This window comes from Candoia aspera, chromosome 4 (assembly GCF_035149785.1).
Source record: "Candoia aspera isolate rCanAsp1 chromosome 4, rCanAsp1.hap2, whole genome shotgun sequence".
NCBI classification, from domain to species: domain Eukaryota; kingdom Metazoa; phylum Chordata; class Lepidosauria; order Squamata; family Boidae; genus Candoia; species Candoia aspera.
This window is the reverse complement of record NC_086156.1, coordinates 86218448-86242246: the sequence shown is the minus strand read 5'-3', so window position 1 is coordinate 86242246 and position 23799 is coordinate 86218448. Positions and strand designations below refer to the sequence as shown.

The 23799-nt window shown below is 45.3% G+C and overlaps 2 protein-coding genes across 4 annotated transcripts in view; one reads left to right on the top strand and one right to left on the bottom strand.

The window, feature by feature from the left end:
• Nucleotides 1-2807, bottom strand: part of AP2A1 (adaptor related protein complex 2 subunit alpha 1) — a 33959-nt gene extending 31152 nt beyond the window's left edge. For all 3 annotated transcript variants that reach the window (XM_063300912.1, XM_063300913.1, XM_063300914.1), the window contains exon 1: nucleotides 2644-2807. In XM_063300912.1, the coding sequence (XP_063156982.1) occupies nucleotides 2644-2710 (67 nt within the window). In that variant the 5' untranslated portion in view covers nucleotides 2711-2807. The remainder of the gene's footprint in view (nucleotides 1-2643) is intronic.
• A 4578-nt stretch (nucleotides 2808-7385) lies between these two features.
• LOC134495442 (testis-specific serine kinase substrate-like) lies at nucleotides 7386-23004 on the top strand. The gene is given in 11 exon segments (XM_063300910.1): nucleotides 7386-7602; nucleotides 9239-9471; nucleotides 12407-12502; nucleotides 12961-13044; nucleotides 15766-15849; nucleotides 16272-16342; nucleotides 16441-16626; nucleotides 17242-17472; nucleotides 19309-19444; nucleotides 21661-21785; nucleotides 22628-23004. Coding segments are annotated over 11 exon segments (1623 nt in total). The 5' UTR covers nucleotides 7386-7400; the 3' UTR covers nucleotides 22803-23004.
• Nucleotides 23005-23799: the final 795 nt, after the last annotated feature.

The following is a 23799-nucleotide window of genomic DNA, read 5'->3' as shown; positions in this document are numbered from 1 at the left end:
TCATTCTTAATCGTTGCATTCACAAAGAAATGTTGGCAGCAGCAGCTTTTCTTATCTATGCATGACAAGCTGCAGCTAACAAAATGCCATCTTGCACACAGCTGTTAAAGCCACAGGACCTTCTTCTCCAATTTGGCTCTTTAGGGCAAGGCCTCTCTGGAAGTGTGTCACAATCCCTTCCCAGATTTTTCTCTGAAGCAAAGCTGACAACTCTAGCCAGATATAAATGATATGCAAGGAAGCATACTTATAAAAAGCAATTTAAAAACAGCCAAACTGAATTTTCTACTTCCACAAGAACAGAAGAAACTATATGAAGTCAGATTCTGAGGCAGCCTTGCTCTGTAATGGTTTTTCAGACAGAAGACCTTACCCATCACTTTTAACCTGGGGGTGGTGGTGGTGGTGAGCAACCTGGTGCCCCTCAAAATCTTTTGCACAACAACTTCCATAATTCCTGGCTAGGACTAATGGGAGTTATCACCTAAAATCTGGAGAGCATTAGATTGCCTACTCCTGTTTTGCCTGAACCTTTCAAATGAAGATGCCATGGGATAAAATCTGGAAGCTTTTGCATGCAAAAAATGTGCACTACTCTCATCATGGAGTTGTAGTCTCTTCCCATAATATTTTCAGAGATTTTAAGGCTAGCTGTGGCACTAGATTCTGTGGCCAAGAATCCCACGCATGGAAAACCTCTGCCTCCAAGCAAATTGGCCTACATGCTCTCTGCTGCTGCTGGGCCAATTCACATGGACTTTAGATACAGGATGATTTTTCCCTGAAATTTCAATGGATATACCAAAGCTGTTGCAACGTAATTACAACTCCCTGGTCAAATCAGCTTTTAATATGTGTTCCAGAACAGTGGAGGTATCATTCTTACATCTAGACTTTTTCACTAAAATGCAAGGATGTTTTAGAGGAGGAAAATCAGCCATTCAGAGCCTAAAAAAGATTGTGTGAGCCCTGTGGATTCCACTCCACAGAAAGCCGCTCTAGCAACTGCTACTTAGCTTTCCTGTATGGATTATTCTTGCAAAACTGACCTTGCAAAACACTTTTTTTTTTTTGGCTGAAAAAAGGTAGGGTAGGGGCAAAGATTAGGATTCTTGAGAAGGAGCTAGGGGAAATAAGACTGAATCAAACAAATACAATATTAGCCACAATGAAACAACCATGCCAAAGTCTAAACAGAAGAATCTCTGGGGTTTCAAATATAGTGTAACACCCTTGGTCCTCTGCTTTCTTTGTGACTAAAGAAGCAGATCTGAAAAATGAGAGGACTCTAATATATGCCATCAAAGCCAGTAATTGGATACTTTTTTCAGCATGACTTACTGCAGGGAGCTACAAATACATGCTTCAACCATACTCCATCAGGCTCACCCATTTGACTTCAATGACAACTATAACTCCTCCAGATTCTAGCTGGTATTAATGGGATGTGAATACCATACAAACGCTGACAATTCATAGTGATTAGAAAGCTTCCATAGTTTAATTTATTTTCCATGGGACAACCTGAATTCCTCAACCTTTCTTACACTTTTTATGCAGGTTCTCAACAGCAATCTCGTTTTTTGCAGCAACGTCCCTGTCCCTGTCATAAGGCTTATATCTGGGCTGCAAAAATCCAGATGACGACCAGCTAGGAATAATGCACAGAAAAGTAATTCCATGGAGTTTTGCAGCCAAATACAGTAGCCTACACTTAAGGCCTTCTGCAAAGGTCCAAGAGCCCTTTTCTAAGCCTTCACACAGTGATTCCCAAACACAATACAGTGCTCCCCAAAATTTACAAAAGCCTACCCTAGCCTATGGCAGTGACCAAGCCCATCTGTCATGTCACAGCTGTCTACGTCCAGGTCATCTGCAGTCTCTTTGGATGTCTTTCGATTTGGGGACGTAAGGAAGGAGGAGTGGAATCTCACCCCTGAGCAAAATTCAGGACCCCCTTCCTCTCCTTGTCACTTCGGCCTCTCTTCGTTGGCCACGATCCCCAATTTCCACTTCTCTAAATAACTTTTCGCTTCTCTCCCCCACCGCCCTCTTTAGTTAAAGAGTAAAAATTTCCGGGTTAAGGAAAATGGGCACACGCAGACACAAACCCCAGGCTGAATCATCTCCACGTTCATGTGGGGACGCCTCCCATAAACCCAACATCCCCACTCCCCGCCCCCTCTTCACCCAACTTCTCTCCACCTCCGATTACCGGCAGGCCTCTGCCGACCCAAACGAGGACCAACTTCCACACCGCAGAGCCGGTGGGCATGTCTGCGTGCTGGCAGGCTCGCCCATTACCTGCCATTAGGTCGCCTCCTCCCAGCCTACCTGCTTTCCATTCCCCATTTCCCGAAGCCCCACTGAGCAGACAAACGGGCTGCACGCGCCTCTCCCCGAGGCTCAAGTCTTTTGCCTTCAGCCCACTAGACCCCCCACTCCACCACCACCACCAGCAGCACACACCTCTGCTGCCGTCCTGCAGAATCGTGGGCTGCTTGCACCCTCCCGTTCAGGAACCCGGGCCGAATCTTCCCCGCGGCCCAATCCCGCACTCTGCCCCCCGCGCATACAAGACCCCCTCCCTTCTGAAGGATCCCCCTCTGCCCGCTAGTCTTCCCCATAGCCGCAATCACTTACAGTTTCGGATATCGGAGATAAATACGGCCAGGCCCCGCATCCCGTCTCCCTTGGAAACGGCCGGCATGGTGACAGTAGAGGATCGGGACCACGGCGATGCTCCGTTCCGCGCCCGAACCTGACCCAGCTGCACCGAACCGACCCAAACGTATCCGATTGGCCCCTCGTTCCGTCCGTCACAAAACGTTTTCACATCCTATTGGGCAAGGGCATCCCTTTTCAAACCCGCAGTGCTTTCTCTTGACTGAAATAAGCCAGCCTTCTAAGTAAGTGGTCAATAGGTTTAAATCCCGCCTCCTCATCTCCCTATTGGATCCGATGAATCTTAATGTCAAATAAACCCCCGACTGCTCTGCATTTGCCATTGGGCATAGGTTCCCAAGAAGCCCGCCTCAGCCTGCCCCCTCCGTCCACTCTCTCTTGATAGGCCTTAAGAAGTGTCATTCAAAGGCTGCCCGCCCATTTCCTCTTCGGCCTGAGTGGTGCGTCTCCCGAAATCAGCGAGCTGACCCTCCACCCATTGCTGGGCGGGGAACAGTTTCTGAAAGCTGTTATTGGGCGAAAGGGCCATGTCCTTCAAGCCCAGCTCCATGGTTTATTGGCTGAATAAGCTGAGGGCGGAACGGCGGCAAAAGGAAGGCTGGGGAGAAGAGGCTTGGAGAGGGAGGTGTTTTTCCGGAACAGGGCGACGGGGATCGTCATCCCGTTGGAGCCCATTGAGTGGAACGCCGCTGTCCTGTCAAATAGGTTGAGCTGAGGAAGAACTCGATGAAATCATGTCTGAGTGTACTGTGGAATGTGAATACATTCAGTTGTACTTTATTCAGTGAACAGTGGTGGAGCATGGCATATCAACCCAGCTGTTGTGGTTACTTCACACCTCGTATTGATGAAAGAAACAGAAGAAGTTATGAACGTTTCCTTTGACCTGCTGTAGAGCGGGAAACACCTGAAGCACGTTCTTAAAATACTAACCTTTGCTTTAGCATTGCGTCTGAACCAGCCCACCGTCTTGAGCTATCAGCCGGATGCCTTGGATAGTTTGTGAGCATTATCAAAGACTGGAAACTGGCAAGTTGCAATTACTTGTTTGTGCATTGGACTAAGCCATGATTTGTTTAAGTATGGCTTATTGAATTAAGACAAATTCCTGGCTTACATTATTTATTATCTATAAACCAGGTATTACAGAGTACAATGGCTGACTTTCTACAACAAATGCAACCTGGTTTAATAAAACACAATTGCTGGGCTGTGTGTATCTATAGCAAGTGAGTGCTATGTATACATCTGTGGTTTTGTTTCAAATTTGTGCCTCTGAGAGGTGTAGAAGACATAGGGAGCAGCAAGCAACACAAAATTCATATAGAGGATGGAACAGGTGGTGCTCAAGCAAACTGCATTACACTTAATGGTACATACAATGTGTTAAGATGATCCCTGAGTCCCAGATGTCTGGTGGGAAGATGGCCAACTGAACAGCTGTGCCCAGGGTGCTGAGGGCAGATCTGACAGCGTGGCAGTTTTTTTGGACTCAGGCAGGCTTTTCCTGATGTCCTAGAGTGTTTTCATGGATAGAAAACACTTGGAATCATTCCATTTGCGCTCCTGAACATCGCCTCATAGCCTGAAGACCGCAAACAGCGTTAGCGTTATTCTGGTAAGAGACGATGTGAGTCGGAGACGCCATCATTTCCAGACCACGCTGCCACCTTAGAGGGACACTAGGTTGAACTTCCTCATTTCTAAATCACCCAATTTATATTTCCTTTAAGTTTATGTACCCTAAGAGAGGCTTTCTGCAGCAAGAAAAAGTGAATTCTTTTGGTGCTTATCGTTATTTCTGGATTAATTTTAAAATCTTTTTTTAGTCTTTGGCTTATTTCCCATCTAAATATTAAGGAGGACTGAGAATAAATAATCATCCCCACACTACTATTTTTGTATTTAATTTGAAGGATTTAACATTTTCCTACACATTGAATCTACCTTGAGTTTTCACTTTTCTCTTTCCTTGGGCACCATAGCTGCTGGTTTGCATACTTTCCCTTTTGTCAATATCACTCAATATCTTTCAGAAGCCTTTTATTAACCCATCCGCTCCAATCTGCGCTAGCAAAGTATTCAGGAGATGCTATCATCTACTGCCTGAAGCATGGACGACCTTAAGGAGATTTTCTCAGAGCTTCGTTGTGATTTCAGATTTTCCATGACACCTGCCAAGCTATTCTGCAAAATATTTGGGATATTGTAGAAAAGACCAGTACTAAGGACAGTTTGCCTTGCAAGATACTGATGAGTTTCTTTTTCTGAGGGAATGTTTTCGGAACAAAATGGCTCTGTTCTGTGGGAGGTTTTCTGCTGAGAAGTTTGACTTTTTAAGGGGGGCAGCTGGGCTGTTTGATTTCTTTATGAAAAATGTCTTATGTGTAATATGGAGACAAGTAAATGTTCTGGTATATTTTGATGTGGGATAAAAATTAAGAATATGTATTTGGTTTGATATTAAGGCTTATATGATTTCATTTTTCTTTAATGATTTGACTGGATTTTCTTAAGGTTTGTTTGATCTATAAGATTTATAAGATTGTTGTATTATTAATTATAAAAGTAGACAGTTTATATGTTTTTATAATTTGATTTTTGTTATAGTGGACAGAAATATATAGAATAGTGGCAGGAAGGAAATAACTAAATAAATGTTGTTTTGGTGGGAGGGCAGTTGATTTAGAGACATATATTTTTTCTGTTTTTTTAATAAGGGGAAGGAGCAATTGCACTAGTGATTTGTGTATGTGCTAAGGGAAGGATGTATAGAAATATTGTGATCTTGGTTTGATATAGAGTATGGGATTGAATATGGAAATGGCTATATGTTCTTGTTGTTGAAAGTCAGAAGTCACTTTATGTAATCTCCAAAAATTCTTTTTTCTTATGTTTCACACTCTTTTTCGTTTTTTGGGGGGGGGTTGTAGTTTTTATCTTTTTTTCAAACCTAATACTTAAAAAAAAAGAGTTCCCATATCACATTGAATTGTTAACTGCCCAATTCATTTTAGCCTAGCCGAGCACTAGCACGTAAACCATGCATCTCTGTTTGTACATTATGCCAAAAGACCGTTACAATACAGTAAGGAGTTTGCAAATCATGAATTCAAACTGCCTTACTACCCTAAAGCAAACTATGATTTGTCCCCTGACTTCCGTTTGCAAAGTGTGCTTTTTAGAAGCAACATGATGGCGATGTGCATTATATGAACCAGTCAAGGTTTTCTCTGATGTGCCAAGGTCATGCTTTTCCCAGCTGCAATTCTCTATCTGTCTTGCTTCACAAATAGCTTGATCTTGCAAAGAATGCTTTGGATATTATCTACTGATAGCATCCAATAGTGTGACTTCATTTTTAGCCCAAGGTAGAATCTCCGCTGTGGCTTTTAAGTTCAGCATTGTTTACTGACAAATGCTGACACAACTGGATGCAAAAGAGAAAAAAAAGCTTATCATTTTTATTAAATTCCAGCTGCAAGCAATGCAGTCAAGTGTGACATTACAGTTTCCTTCCCAACTTCCCCTTGTGATTATCTGTGAGTTCATGGTCAGAGGGATGGAAACAAAGATATCAAGTAGATGTACAAAATCTAGAGCAAGAAAATACTCTGCCTTTGTAGTTTTGCTCAGATGTTATACCTGTGAGAGGTGTGGAAGAGGTAGGGAGCAGCAAACACCACAAAAATCATATGGCGGAAGACAGATTTATTTGTAAAGCAGAAAAAAGACAATTTAATTCAAATACATTGGCTTGAAATGTTATATGATGATTGCGTTTACATATAGCTAAGCCATAATGTAGTTTATTTGGTTTTGGGTTATTGTGCAGTGTGAACCCCGCTCATGGTTCACCATGAGAGAGAACATAGCACATGGCTTTGTGTGATGTGTAAGTCTGGCTGATTGCTTAACTGTGCTTTGTAGAATAACAAACCATGGCTTAGTGTAGTGGCTGAATGTGACCACTGCCTCCCTGGACAAGGTATCAAAGAACAAAGGGCAATTAGCAGTTCAATGTATTTGTTCAGCTCAGTTGCATTGACTGTTGCATTCCTTCCATGTCAGCATTATGGCCTTGGATTAGTTTTCTAATTTCCATTGAAGGCTGTACTGACATTGGCGGACTTCTGGGGAAGATATGGCGGACTGAACATGGCTCCACAAAGAGTGGAGCCAACAGGCACAGTGGAAAGAGGAGGGGTTATTGTGCAGAGTGAACCCTGCTCATAGTTCATCATGAGAAAGAACATACTGTATGGCTCTGTGTGATGTATAAGTCTGGCTGATCGCTTAACCGTGCTTTTTAGAATAACTAACAAACCATAGCTTAGTGTAGTGGTTAAATCTAGCCATTGCCCTAGACAAGGTATCAAAGAAAAAAGGTCAATTAGCAGTTCAGTATATTCAATATATATCAAGGTATCAATCAATGCAATTCCTTCCATGTCAGCATTATGGCCTTGGAATAGTTTTCTAATTTCCATAGAAGGATGTACTGACATCATAGAATGTTGGTGGTAGGAATGGTGGATGGAAGAGTTTGGTCATGTGATGGCAGCCCCGTGGCAACTATTCTGAGGTCATAGGAGCAGCTGGAATATCTCCCTCCTCCTTGGGGAGCCAGTTGGCTTGTAGGTGGTAGATGTTCCCTGGTGTGGTGCAGGCGAGACAGTTTGCAGTCATACCAGATATCCACCCCCAACCTAGGAATGGCCAACATTGTGGTGAAGACCATTTGGCAGTCCAAGGAAATAAACGAGGCCGGAGACACACCCACAGGGATTGAGAGTCGGGCTCAGGGCAGCAAGGAGCAGCTGGGAAAGCCTGCCAGCGTCAAGGTCTTCCCCAAAAAGAAGAAAGCCGTCTCTTTCCATGGGTGAGAGACCTGGGAAAGGAAAGGGTGGAGGTGGAGTTGAAGGCACTAGTTGCAGCATGTGAGAACATACGGGGTTGAGGGGTGGGGGCACAGTAGCACATCTGCTTTGCAGACAGGTGGTTTGAGATTCAGTCCCAGGCATGTCCAGGTGAAAAGGCCTCTGGCAGCAGATGATGCAAAAAAATCTTTTCTCCTTCAGATGATGGAGAGCTGCTGCCATCAGATCCCAGCTTTGTTGGACTACAACTCCCAGAATCTGCAGCCTGCATGATCATGCTTGCTGAGAATAATGAAGGATTATAGTCCAACACTGGGCTAAGTGGACAATGAAGCTAAAGCAGGTACTCCAACAGTGGTTACTGCTGCCAACTCTGGACAGGCACCGTGAACAGCCACATAGCCTGCATCTAACCAAGTCATTTGGGCTTGGTGTGATCTTGGGAACTCTGAGGTAGCAGACAGCGTTCTTTGTGACATGAGTTTTGCCATTTGTAGCCTGAATCCAAGGTCCACCTGGCTCCTCTGGGTACCCAGTGTATGTGTGTGTGTGCAGCCATATTTGAGAGGGAGTAAAAGCTCCTCCTCTGAGGGAAGAAGTGGTATCCTCCCCCTCCTGAAGAAGCCAGATGGTGATCTGATTGTGTTGGATACCTTCTGTCACTCTTCAGATTTCCATTTTTCAGGGAAGATCTTGGAGAAGGTCGTGGGGCATCAGTTGCAGAGAATCCTGGGTATTGTGGATAATTTTGATCCCTTTCATTCGGTTTTCCTCAGAGCTGGGTGTGGGATAGAAACTGTTTTGGCTGCTCTTGTGGATAATTTTAGTTGGCCCCTGTCCTTGTCCAGTTAGACTTCTCAGTAATGTTCTGTACAACTGACCATGATATTCTTCTGGGCTACCTATGAGAAGGGTGTGTGGGGAGGGGGGCTTGGCACTATTCTGCAGTGGTTCCACTTATGAAAGAGTGGTTCTAGTTGGTAATGCTAAGAGAAGAAAAGAAGTGGGACCCTTGGGCACTTTTATGTGCAGTGCCCCAGGGCTTGATTCTCTCCCTGAAGACTGATTATTGCAATGTGTTCTACTTGGGGCTGCCTTTGAAGATGCCCTAAACCTGTAGTTGGTGCCCCCATGCTGGGACCTGAGACCTGCTTCAGCAGGGTTACATTGTGCTGTGGGCTCTGCGTTGGTTATCAGTAAATTTCCATGTCCAAAATGCTGGCTTTGATCTATAAAGCCTTATATGGTTTGGGCTATGCTCCTTTATAAACCATCTTCTTCCAATAGGTTCTGGGCATCCTATCTGGGCAGGGCTTCTTTGGATTCCCTCCCACTTCCAGAGGTGAGCAGGATGGGAGCCTTTTTGATAGCTGCCCTGTCTCTTTGGAGCAGTCTGCCCCCTGTTCTGTGGCTTGAATTTATGGGAAAGAGGAATATGATTTTATGTGAGTCACCCAAAGTTCGTTGACTTGGAGGGCAGGATATAAATGACGCAATAAACAAGTAAGACAAGGTGCCCTACCAATGTTGGAATATGTTAGCAATTGAGGCATCACAAGGCTCTTTGCTATAGTAGATTAGCAAAACTACCCCTCTGCAGTATATGATGTAAGAAAGAACGTTGTCCACTACTGTATCGAGGGATAATGTATGTACTTTTTCCCAACCCAGAGTTGAGCCCCATTTGACCGGCGAAAGCCCCAATCTCAACTTGAAGCGTTCTTCGGCTTGTACCAATGTTTCTCTCCTGAACCTAACTGATGGGGAACATGACGATTCCACCATCGAGAATGAATCCACAGATGATGGGGGCCTGCCAGGGGGAGCAGTGGGAGAAAGACAGGATTCCCCAATTCCCATCAAGCCAGCTTGGTCAGAAGATGAGGATGATACTTCTGGCCAGCAGGTGAGGAAATGAGTCAGAAGCCGGCATACCTGCTGTTGCTTCTCAGATAAGCATCTCACCCTGAATTAGCATTTTTCTAATAGTAGACAAGTAAAAAACACTTACTCCCTCCCACCCCACAGAAAAGAGCCTTCTGGCACTTTAAATAATAACTCAATTAGGCCACTAGCTACTTGTATGCCCTAATAGAGTTATTTATTTTTAAGGTACCACAAGACTCTTGACTCTTTAGTGCTACAATAGACTAACAGGTTATCCTTCTGCAAATTTTCACCCAAAAGGTTTGTACTCTTGATGGACTTTGGGTCTGTTTAAGTCTTTACTTAATATCTTTTAAGTCCATGTTCCACTTTGAAGATGCTACTTTCGAGCCTCTCATCTTTCCTTAGTGAACAGAAAGAGTCAGCCCTGTTTGAACTTCTAGTCTTGTCTTTATCTGCTACTTCAGATGTATTGGGTTATCTCTTCCATCTTCCATTTCCAGAGGAAGATTAGGCTGGCATCGAGGTATAGCAGCCAAGGTTTAAGCCAAACACAAAATCCATTACTTGTGTTTCTGCAACTTCAGAAAGCTTCTACAAGGCACCTTGGATGTCTGGTCCGAGGTTGCAGTTGATTCAAGAGCCAAAGGATCACACTACTGTACATGGAAGCTGTACTTTTTAGCTCCATTGTGGACTTCCTGTGACATCCCAGAAAATAATTTCATTGTGGGCTTCCTATAGCATTCCAGAAAAGAATTGCAATGTCTTTCTGTTGGGACTGGCATTTGTTTGGGCAAGCAAACTGGATGTTCATCTTAGTTTGCTTTTCTTTTAATTTGTTGTTAACTTCATGTTCTCACCAATCCTGAACTCCCACAATAAAGGGGATTTGCAGCTGGATGAAATCAAACAGAGAAGGTAGCCAGAAGTGTTTGTACATGTATTTTCCACTTTATGTATAACATGGAAGTTAGTGGGGTGACTTTGGTATTTTTGTCATATCTGTAAAGTGAGAGCAGCTCATGGAGAGAGGGAGTTGAATCTCCACCCCCTCCCACTTCAGCCTTACTTCCCTATTCTCCTTGTCTTGAATGAACTTTCCTTCCTGCCTAGTTAATTGCCATAAGAAGACTAGAGTGGAAGAGCAGTGTTTCTACATCAGAGAATGATTAAAACTTCCACATCAGTGTTAGTTCCTTCCTCTGCATTTTAGTAAAAGGTAAAGGTAAAGGTTTCCCTCGACGTAAAGTCCAGTCGTGTCTGACTCTAGGGGGCGGTGCTCATCTCCGTTTCTAAGCTTTTAGAGCCGGCGTTGTCCATAGGACACTTCCGGGTCATGTGGCCAGCATGACGACACGGAACGCCGTTACCTGCCCGCCAAAGCGGTACCTATTGATCTACTCACATTTGCATGTTTTCGAACTGCTAGGTGAGCAGGAGCTGGGACTAGCAACGGGAGCTCACCCCGCCGCACGGTTTCGAACCGCCGACCTTCCGATCGGCAGCTCAGCGGTTTAACCCGCAGCGCCACCGCGTCCCGCGTCCTGCATTTTAGTATCAATACATAAAATATAACAATGTATTTCCAATGATGGAATAACTGGGAGTAATGTAAATCTCAGTGAAAAACTTGATTGAAAAATAAAATTCCCAGTTTCTTTATTTTTATTAACTTTCTAGAACCAGTTTGGTCTAGTGGTTAAGGTGCTGGGCTAGAAACCAGGAGTCTGTGAGTTCTAGTCCCGCCTTAGGCATGAAAGCCAGCTGGGTGACCTTGGGCCAGTCACTCTCTCTCAGCCCAACTCTGCACTGTAGACTAGCCTCCTCGTGGTGCACCCCGGGCAACGTGACTTGTCACGGCTAAATAGTCTACACGTCTGGCTGCTGGACCTCACAAGGATTTCCCAGCAAGAAAAAGCAGCATGAACACCGAACTGCTATGCCATACGATTAAAAAAAAAAACTTTCTATGTCTTTGATGATATCGCAGCAGGCAAAGATTAAAGAGAATCAAGATTTTTAGTGGCAAGGGTTTTTTTGGCCATTATTCATCATTTAAAGAAAAATACCCCCTTTTAAAAATCTTTGTATCACTTAGTTGTTTAGGAATTGGACTTGGAAAAAGTTTGCAAACAGTGTTTTAGAAGGATTATTTTTGCTGTTGGTGTCCATAGCAATGTTTCCAAATATGGTTCCTTCCAGATGCTTTGGGTTTAAACTCCATAATCCCTTCCGGCACAGCCAATGAGGTTGGAATGGATGTTGAAGACACTTGGAGGAAGGCTGATTTATAGGATTTGGGGCTTACAATTTCATGCTGTTCCCCACTCTCCTTGATGGGCAGCAGGGCAGGAAGAACTCTCTGCCCTTTCCTCTAATTTTACAATCCTTAAAGGTGCTTTGAAGGACTTCCAGCACTAAAATCTATTATCAGTTCATGGATACTGCATAACAAAACCTGATAGATATTTTCTCTGGCAGTTGTTAACTTATTTGCATATTTTTCCTGAAAAGGGCTTTTTCTGAAGAATTTTTCATTCTCCTGCGGTCCTCCACCTACACTGATCTGCTTGTGTCATCCTTCATTCCTCTTTCCTCATTCACTTTCTACACCTTTCTACACCTCATTCACTTTCTACGCCTTGTATATCCTTCCAAATATCTCTTTGTCCCCTTTCCCTTGACCCCAGCTGCAAAAGGTATATTGCACACACAAGCTTCATTTCTACTTTGTGGGCTCTTGTGTCCCTCAAAGGTTCTAACGTCAGGGATGAACTTCTTAGGTCCCTAAGAAGAGCCTTCTTATGTCTCTTAAGATGTAGAGAATGATCTTCAGCTGCCCATTTTAAAGCCATTGAGACTGAAATCAATACTCTGGAAGTGTGAAGAAGTCAGGAGTAAGCGGATTATGATTTGCTTGACCACCTCCCTTTTACACTCTCTCCTAGCAGGAAGTGAGCAGTAGTGGCCTGTTGCGAGCCAAGGACTCCATCACCAGCCTCAAGGAGAGGACACCCAAGGTCAAGTGCCATGTTCACAGTCTGCAGGTCTGGAGACTGTCGGTTGTTGTATAGACCACATAGCTGAAGACCTAGACTCCCAGGTTGACCATGCCTGTTTCTGCTTTTATAGCCAGGAACTAGATAACTGGTACTTCAGGGTTATTATGTTAGTTGAGGGGCTCCTGTCAAACACTCTTGTTTTCTTTCCTCTTATGAAAGTATGTAAATTTTAATGGTGTAACTGGGATTAGGTAACAGTTGAGTTTCAAACATTAATGTTTGTCTAAGTTCTCCTGGATTTTCTTCTTTTTTCAGAGATGATGAAGGTTTTGTTTAAGCTGAATAGATAAAACATAAAGTTTTATTGGTCTAAACATACAATGGGCAAAACTTCTGCTAAGGTTATTTCAACTTTAGAAGAGACTTTCTCTTCACCTTTGCTAACTTTTTGAGACCCACTTGCTGCCTGTTGGATTATTTACTTTTGCCCTACCTGTGCGCAGAGTGAGTGCACGATGTTGTGTGAAAACCTGGAGCGGTGCAGGCAGGAGGCTGAGGATCTGGGAGAACACTGGACCCAGCTGGAGGTGAGGAATGCATTGGCTGTTCCAATACTTGTGAAGGCTCATAGATGCCCTAGTTTTTAGTTTAATTTATCATCTTTTCCAACGGAAAAAAAAGTCTGACCCTTTACTCTTTTGACATGGAAAGTGCTGTAATATGTTTTGACGTTCTTGCCTCTGTCTGCATTTTTCCAGATGATCCCATTGACTTCTGCTGGCTGAGAATACTGGGGATGTAATCCTCAGCCACCTAGAGGGCAATAAATTGGAGAAGACAGAAACATATAAATATGACTGTGCTTACAGTTTAAATACAGTTTTAAGATAAAATAAAAAGCAGCTGCTCAATTGAACACAATACATTGATGAACCAAACACAAATGAATCTTAAGACTGCGAGGAGTTTCACAATTCTGGGGCCATAAATAAAAATATCCAGTCCATAATATTTGATCATTTGACCGTGTATAGAGAGTAGGGCTGAAGGCTCTGTAATTTATATGGGAAATTTAGTGCTGCCCAGATGTTTTGGACTAAGCCTCCCATCATCATCTACCACTGACAATGGGAATTGTATTCCAAAAGATTGGGAGGGCACCAGATTGCTCTCTTTGGTATGCAGTTCCATAAAGTCATTATGTGATGTAGCTATTTCTCCATTTCCTGACAAACATAGAATGGAATTTGTATTTTTTCAAGGTTACCAAAGCAAGAGTGCTTCAGTCTGACTCAGTGGGCCAATTTGAGGGAGGAGAGGCTGAATTCTCTCCATCCTGCTGGAAATTGGATCTCACTTTGCCTTCATTTTGGCTGGTTTTATTGTCATGGTTTAATATAATTTCTTAAACAATGCTGTTGGCAAGAAAGACTAGTTAAAAATTGAAAAGCAAGGGTAGAGATGTTGATCCTTAAGGGAAAAAATCCATGGTTTGGCAGTATCTTGCCTAGAAATGCCTAAATTGACACAACGTATTGTGCAAGTGTTTGAGTTCTCCAGAGCTCTTAATCAGACAGAATTATCCCCTTTTCCCTAGCTGCCTGGTGAGTCCCTAGATTCCTGGTGAGTCGAGTTCTGGAACATGAACCTTCCCCACAGTTAGGGCTCACCCGGCTGTTTGGGGTCGTACCCTCTGTAAATATTTAGGGGCAATTCCTTAATAAACCTTTTTCAAGGTTTATTACCATCCTGGCATCTCCCTTGGTGTTCTCCTTCTTTAGTATCCACCCTGCAAATTCTAATTTTAAGTATCAACACACAGATTAACAAAAACAGAAAATTTCTAGGATGAAGACGGAATTGCAGCCTCCCATTTTTGAAAATCAGTACAGGTAGTCCTCACTTAACAACCAGTCGCTTAACAACCGTTCAAAATTACAACAGCCTCGGAAAGGTTGCTTTACGGCCTGTGAAGCACTTCTGGCCATTGCAAAACGTCACACCACCACCTGGCAGTCATGTGATCTCAATCTGGATGCTTGGAAACCTGCTCGCACTTACGACTGGGTGTCAAGTGCCCTGCGATCACGTGATCACCATTTGCAATTGCCTCTGCTGGCTTCCCCAGAAAGTCAGTGGGGAAGCCGGCAGGGAAGGTTGCAACCTGCTGCTGCTTGCCGAGGGGACTCCTTCTCGTCTCAGGGGGCTGTTTCAAGAGCTCCCTGCTGAAGGATTCCTCCTACGTGCAAGCAGGCATGAAGGATTTAGCTAAATTCTCCATGCCTGCTAGCACGGAGCTGGAATCTCAAAAGTTTCCACCCACTCCCCGGAGGCACCCCATGCTCCTTACTTTATGCTCTGCCTCTCCGCTCAGGGCCTGAGAATCCTGCTTGGATCTTGGCTGTCTCTCGGCTCTGAGGGCTGTTTCAAGAGCTCCCTGCCAAAGGGTTCTCAGCCTGAGCGGAGAGGCAGCGTGTAAGGTAAGGAGCGTGGGGTGCCTCCAGGGGGTGGGTGGAATCCTTCGGTAGGGTGCTCTTGAAAAAGCTCCCAGAGATGAGAGGGAGATGAGATCCAAGCAGGATTCTCAGCTCCTGAGCAGAGAGACACTCGTGTGCAGTCTGCACCCCATACTCCTTAACCGGCATTCCATCCACTTAACAACCCGTGAGATCACTGAATGACTGCAACTGGGAGTGCTGATGTTGCAGTCATTGAGCAAAGCTGTCACATGCTGTCTCACTTCATAACAGCTTTGCTCAATGACCGAGATTCTGGTCCCAATTGTGGTCGTTAACTGAATTGCCTCCTAGGAGGAGCAAGGCCCTATCTGGGCAGGGAAAGTGGGGCTTTGAGAGCCAAGTTAATTCTGTAGCAAATGGTGTGTTGGTGGAGCACAGAGATAACCCTTGACGCTGCCTTCCATGTGGTAGTGGTGCTATTGGACCATTTGGATTTACAGAAAATAGCAACAATCTGTTGATTTTTGGGTAATCTCCATGGGACCGAGTTAGGGCAGAGTGGGTTGAAGCAGGAAAAATCACTTCAAGACAGTTCTGTGTTTGTTACCAAGGCTATAATGGAATGGATGTGGAACCCTCCCTTTATTAGAGTTTCAAGTGATCAAACATATCGTTAAAAAAGAAGAGAAAGGAGAGAATGTTCAGCCTCCTCCCTGCCCCCACTTCTCGAAAAGACTTAAAGGAAAGGAGAGGCACACACTGAATGCAAATCCAGGTTGGCTCATTCCATTTGCTCGCTTGCTTGCTTGGCCTTCTGAGCTTCTTCCCCTGCCCTGAAATCTCTTGCAGGAAAGCTGCCGAAAGGTAACCAAATCTGTGGAGGATGCTGAGATTAAGACCAGCCTGCTGAAGAAAAACTCAGTCCTCCTGGAGGTGAGGGAGAAGATTTGAGGCTGGCAGGGATGTGGGGTGGTTTATGCTCTCCTGGGGTCAAGGGTGCAAGTAATTCACAGCACGTGGAAAGGTGACAAAGCTTCCACAAGCTCCTGGCTTGATGGAGAAGAGTTGTCAGAAAGTAAGGTTATAAACAGAATCTGAAAGCTTGAGTGATTGCCCTTGAGGAACACAGACTGTATTCTCCTAGCGTGAGCAGAGGCTGCAAAAGCTATTTTCTTGCCTCTGTTGGATCTTTATCAAAGGTGCTCCCTGTTACTTTCTTTGTGGATTTGAACTATAGAGTTGTATTGTATCTGCATGCTGCCTTTACAGAACAGAAGAATAACAGCACATAAATACACTCAATATCCCCCAAACTAATGTGATTCTTTCCCTCTCACTTCCCCCACTCTGCTTAGGAGAAGCTGCATGACTTGCAGCAAAAGGTCGAAGCAGAAGACCTTGGTCGGCCAGAGCTGGAGGAGATCAGGTACTGTGAGGTAGGAGGAGGCGTGGAAGACACTTGGTTTTGCCAGGGGAACCAACCCGTCTTCCAACCTGGTCTCTTTGCATCACGCCTCACCCTAGGAAAAGCATGCTGGAGCTGGCCGGGTGGGCTCAGCGAGATGGGCTGACCCAGAAGGAGGTGCTGCGGCTGCTGGCCCAGCTGGGGGTGCGCTTGGAGGGAGCGCTTCCCCAGTGGGAGAGGACCCAGGAGGAACAAGGCCGGGTGCTCAGGATGCTTCGGGAGGAACTGGACGACGTCTCTGCCACGTATGTGCCTCCCCTGAGCAAACAGGCCCCCCTTTCTTGAAGCTGGATGGCCATGGCCCTGCCCCAACGTCCAGCTCTCTTTAGCTGCTCCTGAGTTCTGGCCTGCTCTTCCCCGCGAAAGGAAGGCCAGATTGAAGAGATGATGGAGTCAAGAACAATCCCGTTTCTATTCCCTGGAGCTAAGATTTCCAGTAGAACCAGAGGTCCAGTTGGAGAATGTAGGCTAGTCTTCCTAGTGGTGGGGTTTCCTCCCTACGTCCTAATAGTAAGGCTTTTCCTCCCTAGAAGTGCGGTTGTAGAAAGGTGACTGCAACTCCCATGATCCTCACTTTGTATTGACAGTTGCAAGTACTGTAGCCCTACTCTCCTGTAGGGAAGATTAATATATTCCTTGTTCGGCCCTTGTTGGCCTGGACTTTAGACAAGAGGAGAGTGTGAAGTGAGGCAGCAGTCGCTCCAATCTCCAGACCCTCCACCCCCCAGATATAAAGGCTTCCGTTCCCCCTGGCAGGCAACCTTATCTCTCTCTCAGCTGTTGCAGGGCTTTGAATTTGGAAAGAGTGGAAGCTCTCTGTTTGACTTTTGGCTGCTGTCTTCCCTTTCTTTTCATGCCAGAGCAAAGCGGACATCGGTGTCTCTCACTCAGCTCTGTGCAGACCTGGGTGGGCTCTGGCAAGTGAAGCCACTACTGGAGGATGTATCCCGCCACTTTGCCACACTCAGGAACACGGAAGTGCCCGATCGGCCTCCTCCGAGTTGTGCCAGGTGTTCCAGGTACCTAGTTCAAACCTCGGGGTCAGAACGGAGGAATGCAGGCCAACCTGACAGTGAGAACCAAAAGGCCAGGCTAAGGGAGGGTGTGGAGATGAGAGCAAAGTTTGGTTTGATTTCCCTGATTTCACATAGGCCAAAGTCATGAAGCCTCTAAGCAATGATTTGCTTAATCACCATGTATTAAATAAAGCATTATTGGCTACATTCACACATGTTGAGCCATCAACCCAAGGTGGGCCGGGACTGCGGCTTGACTTCCCAGCCGGCTGGGGGCCTGCAGGAGGTCTTCAGGGATATCTGTCTCCCAGTAAGGGGGTGCCTGAGAGGTTTCCTCCCATTCCCGAGAGAGGAAATTGTGAAGAGGAGAAACGTATTTCACTTCTGGAGCTCAGGCGACCGTTCCCGTCCTTATTTGCCTTTTCCGACTCAAGAAATATACCATAGAAATGTGGCATTCTGCCTTTGAGTTGTGACAGTAGATTCTGGGGTGTTTTGGGCACTGCAGATGGGGGGCTGGGCTGGCGTAACCCATGGCCTGTGATCCCCAAGGGCCACAAAAGCTAAGATAAACCCAACCAGTCCATATGATGGCTTAGCATGACTGATTGACTGATTAAATCAATTTAATAGCTGCCCAATTGACATGTGAATCAGCGCAGGGGATGCCAATAAAAACAATGCGTAATGACCCCCCCAATGATAAAATGTAGTAAGATGTATTGTTCCCAAAGAAGCTGCACCCAACAACCCCCCAAACAGTCCACTGGCACAAAACCTCCCCACCCAGCCCCTGGGGGAAAATCCAGGCCCAGAGCCTTTCGAAAAACGGGGTCAGGTCCTTCTGCGTCTTGGAGGGAGCATTGTGCTGAGGGCAGGCTCAGTGACAAAGTGGGAGGGTCTCCTGGGTGTCCCAGATGACCCAGCTCAGGGAGGGGACTCAGCATGTCCAACTTTGTCATCACTTACTGCAGTGTCCCTTGGGAGCTTTAAGCTGGATGGATTTCAGCTCCCAGAATTCCCATGCTGGCTGGGGAATTCTGGGAGTTGAAGCCCATACAGCTTAAAGTTCCTAAGATGAGAAACACTGCATTATTGCATGGGCATGATGTACGAGGACTGCTACAAATTCTAAAGATTTTTCTAACAAGGACTACCCAAAATTCTTCCTTAAGCCGTCCATGAACAAGTATATCAGCCAGAAATACAGACTCAATATTAGGGACCTCTTTTCATGGACCAGCAAGTAATTGCAATTTTCCAGTTCGCAGAAGAGGTTCAGGATTACAGAAGCAAGTAAATTGACTACTCACATGAGCAGTTAATTGGCTGCTGCTGAAGATGCCGTTTTGTACAAAAGCCAGTATCTGGCATTGGCTTTAGAGTCCTGAGAACATCTGTTTTCATTTACTTGAAAAAATCAAGTTGCTAAAGCTCATGTTATTGGCATGCATGTTTAGAAGGATCAAGAGGAGCTGGGGTTTAAATGGCTGCATTTTAAAACTCTTTTTCCAACTTAGATTTTTCACACATACTGCTGCCTCCTCTCCCCTCCCCCTCCCCTCTTCCCTTCCCTACCACTTCTTTCCTCCTCTGAATAGTATTTTGGGACCCCCTTCCCCGGCCCTGGGAAAAGGGGAATTTGTCCTGAAGGTATATTGACTTTGATCAGTGCTTCTTTATTGTCTTTCTGCTAAATAAGCTCACTTTCAGAGATCTCTTACATTTACTTTACCTTTAATGCAGAAAATTGCACTCTTCTGGCATTGACTGGGGGGACTTTCCTTGACGCTGTGTCTGGGCTGTTTCTCCTTCTGCCAGGACTTAACCAGTCATGTTTTCTACGTGGACTGTCTGTGTCGATGGCATCCCCTCCTCTTTTTTTTTCACTTACCTGGTTCTCACCCACAGCTACAGCATTGTGAATGCAGAGATGCTGCGACAGATGGTTGAGCAGGCGATGGCACCCGTTCTGGAGGAGCTGAAGCAGCGGGCCCCATCAGCAGGCATGTGCCCCAGCTGCCAGCATTTGCAGAAGAAGATAATGGTACCGTGAGGCATGGCGTACACGAACCCCAGACCCTCCTGCCCCCAGGAAGAAGAGTCCAGCGTGCAGCCCTCCTGGCGCATTCTTCTGGCCCTGAGCCAGTGCGGGCCAGATCGAGAGGGCCCCGCAGCGAGAGATCCAGATGCAGAGCCGCCTTGGCTGTGGATGCCCAGTCTGCAAAGCTGCCTTACACGGAACCTTGTCCCCATTCTAATCCGGCATCAGCGTACCATATTCTCTGTCTTTCCAAACACCACTAAAAATACCTTAGTCTGAGAGGCCGGAGGATGAACCTGGGGCCTTCAGTGTGCAAAGCACATTGGCTTTGTCCCTGGCTATACTCCTACAGGGACTCAGCCCAGAGTCCAAGAGTTGAATGCAGCCTCTGAAAACCTTGGATGCGCTTTCCTGAGCCCCTCTATTGGTGCTGAATGGTAGATTTAATGTGACTGAATTTAAAAGTTGTTACATTGACAGGGAACAGTCAACAACATTAATTGTAATGACACATATAAATTAAATTTTTGTTTTGTCCTGACCCTGTTGACTTTAGGGGGTGCAGCCCCCATATACTTAGAAAACATGTGGCTGAATGATAAATGAACGTGACTCAAAGCTGAAGAATGCTACACCTCGCTCAGCTAAAGTTTTTTCTCCGGTGGTCTTCCTGCCCACTTACATGTTGCTCTTTTTCTCATTTGCATCCATCTTCCTATAAATAATTGTGCCTGTATTTTAGCACTAAGGTTGGGGTAGGACAGTAAAATAATGTGAAAAAATGTTAGCTAAACATCAGGCTTTGGCCCTGCAGCAATAAATCTAAAGGCACAGAAGGAAAAACCTTCCAAAAACACTGAATTCTTGGTGATGGAACACATTCCCTGTGCAAGCTTCAGGTTTTTGGATGCGGGGTATTGGAAGCAAAGTGTTTTCATTAATGGGCAAGTTAGCATCTGTCCTTCTCCAGCGTTCTCTTGCGAAGCTCACTTACTGAAAGTTTTGAAGTGTCAGTTTTGTTCCATTTTATTTATCAACACATCTCTTGTACATCGCTTTTTCACTGTTGTTTATTCCCTGGACAAAGTATCAGAGTCTGTTGGTGGTTATATGAAGAACAGGACAACTTGCAGCCCAGGTCCTAATTTTAAAAGTCCTCTGGAACAGATCTGTCCCTTCCCAGGTAGTCCTGCAAAGGGAAATAGTGGGGAAGCCTGAGAAACAAGGGGATGGAAGAAAGGGAAAAGGAATCAGTGAAGAGTTTCCAAATAAATTGGTATGTGAAGAGAAAATTAGCTCTGCTCTTTCTCTCCCTTCCAGCTGTTGGTGTCATGCAGCTGAATTTGTCAAGAGAAGAGAGAACCACAGGCCTTTGGCTGGGGCAGGCTTTATTTTAAATCCATTATTTTTCTAATCCTTCATTTTAAGTCCTTGCGCAACCATCTAGCTTAGCTGGTGGTCTTCAGCAAATTGTGCGTTTAGCTTGGAAGTTTTTGATATGGCTCCATTTTTAAATGGATGCCCTGATTTTATTGGACATGAAAGCTTCCTGACCTTGGCCTCTTCTATGTAACTAAGCACACAACCTTGCTCACAACTTCCAGGAACACAGGGCTGTGCTTTACACATACGGATAATCACTTGCTTTTGATTCCCATTGGCAAACGCTTGCAACCTTTTTATACACAGTAACTACTAGACTGGAGCGGGGGGTGGGGGGGCAGATGGGGAAGCCAGATGGTTTTGCTGTCCATTTTACTAGCCATCCCTTGTAAGGGCTGTCAGATCTGCAGGCTCTAGTGGCTCTCAGCCTCAGGCATTAGCCGCGTGATTTTGCAGGCAGATTCAGATGGATCCTTTAGTATTTTTTCTGTGCCTCTGCGATTCCTATCACTTGCTACAGCCACAGGCCTGACCATGCCTTGTGACCCAGAGCATGAAAGCCATCAGAGGGCAGTAGAGTCCTGCAGAGACAGCCCTGTGGGAATGCAGGCGGCTTTTCCCTAAGAGATGTCTGTGGTACTTTGCTCCCTAGTGTCCAACCGCTGACCTTGCTCGCTTTGGGACTTACAGCATCAGGATCACAAGTACCGCACCTATTAATTTGCTTGGCTTGACTGCTGCCTTCCCTGCCTGCCTCAGTTGGCTAATGGGGTCTGTAGCCTTTCCTTTTCTCTCTCTCTCTCTCAACCTCCAACTGCTCTGATTGCTGGAAGCAGGATCTGGAACAGTCGGCCTTGAAGGCTCATGCACAAACAGAAGCACTGAGTTCGAACGTGCGTCTGGCCCAGGATGAGGCCCTGAGAGCCAAAAACTATCTGGAGCGGACAAGGATCGCTGTAGAGTGAGTAAAACAGAAACCCCGTTTGCCCGCAGGTTCTATGGGCCCGTGAGATGTTCTTGCAGGGGAACGTGTTGCCTGGGTCGGGGACATGCAGAAAGGCAGGAGGCTCAGGCTCCCTTGGAAGTTAAGGCTCTCTTGCCCTAGTCCTCCATCCATCTTTTTTAGGCAGCCATCAGATCTGGACAAGTGCTACATGGTTGTGATTCAGTGTTTTTTTGCTACTGTGTAATGGGCATCCCAATGCTTTGCAGCTCAGTTCTGGTAGCCTAAAATATACAGATGATCTTTTGGGGGGCTGGAATTTTCATTGGGAGTGTATCCTGGGAGGAAAGCAAAGTAACTCCCTTTTCATAAACTTTGGTGCAAATATCCGCATACGCTGCAGCAGCACAGTTCTGGTAGCCTAATATATAAACAAAAGCTGCAAGTCAGAGGTTCCCAACCTGAGTTCCTGGAACCCATATTCCCTCTCCCCAAAGCCTTGGGTCCAGTTCCCACAGTTTCTCCTAAAGTGCCAATTCTGACTTCTAATAATACAGAAGGGGATTTGCTCAATGTTAAGTCTTAGTCTGTAGAAACCCTATTTTAATTAAATTAAATTTAATGGAATGAGAACTAGTTTGTTTTTTTTCCATTTAATTTAAATGGACGCATTTTGGAATATGCATCCCATCATAGTACTGTACTCAGAACCTAAATGCAGAGTGACAGAATGTTGGCCAAGATCAGCTTTCCCCAATCATGCATCCTCACTTGCTTTAGTTTACTGTTTCAAACAGTGTATCTGTTGGTTGGGCTAGGCTGAGAGGTTTTCTCACACAGTTTCTCCTCCCTTCTTCCAGGGATAAGACCAACAGCCTGGGTTATCTGCAGGACAAACTGAGCTCCCTCCACTCACAGCTGTCTGTGGTCTCCCAAGAAGGAATGCCCCAGTCCCCAGCAAACGCCATCGCTGCTTCCATCACCCTCAGCAAGCGGAGCTCTTGCCCTGCTGAGCTGAACCGTCACCCCCAATAAAAGAGGGAGATGGCCATGGCCTGCTGTTCTTTCCCCACTTATTGGAAACCAGATGGCAGTTTCAGCCCGGAGAAGTCTTTCCCTCTGAACAGAGTGGCCCGCTTTCTGGTGTGTTAGGCTGTGGAAATGGCCTGGAGGACTGAAATTGACAGTAGAATTGACAACCTGGGAAATAGATATATTTTATGAAAAACTGGAGTTTCTCTCTTTGGCTTGGTGATGGGGTTGTGGGTGGAGGGTAAAGAGGTATGTTCTACTTCATTCTCTTAAACTGAAGCACAACCTCCTTTTTTTTTAAGAAAGTCACAAATTATGATAATCACTTCTTCCCTATTTAGCTCACCTTCCCATTGCAGCCACCAGCTTTTTGCACTTTACAATGCTGGTAACAAATATAAAGCACTATTTGTAGGAGTCCATATCGGGGGAAATGGAGCAGGAAATTAAGGGTATCCTTTCTGCCTGCTGCCTGATTTGCCTCCACTGGAAATGTCTGAATGTCTTCATTAAGAATGGGACACTAAATTATATTTGTTTATTTGCTTATTAAGCAAATTTATATTGCCACCCATATAAAAGCAAAAGCAACTCTGGGCAGTGTACAGCAATCAGATGAAACGACAAATATAAAAACCGATAAAAATATAAAAACCACATTAATAAATATAAATAGCAAAGATACAAATCATAGATGAAGGGAGGGTAAAAATGGCCCCCGCAACAATGGAACCATCTAAGCAAGTCTCCAGTTCCCTGGGAGCCCCAACCCTGATATCACAACCAGGTCTAGAGAGCCTTTCAGAATATCAAAAGGGATAGCGCTAATCTAATCTCAGGAGGAAGGATATTCTATAAAGCGGGTGCCGGCAGAGAAGGCACATCTCCTGAGATCCACCAAATGCAGTTCCTAGCCAATGGTACTGCTACTTATTTGGTGTAATATGTAGTTTGACTCTTACCAAATAATGTTCCTGCACAGTATTTGAAAAAAATAATC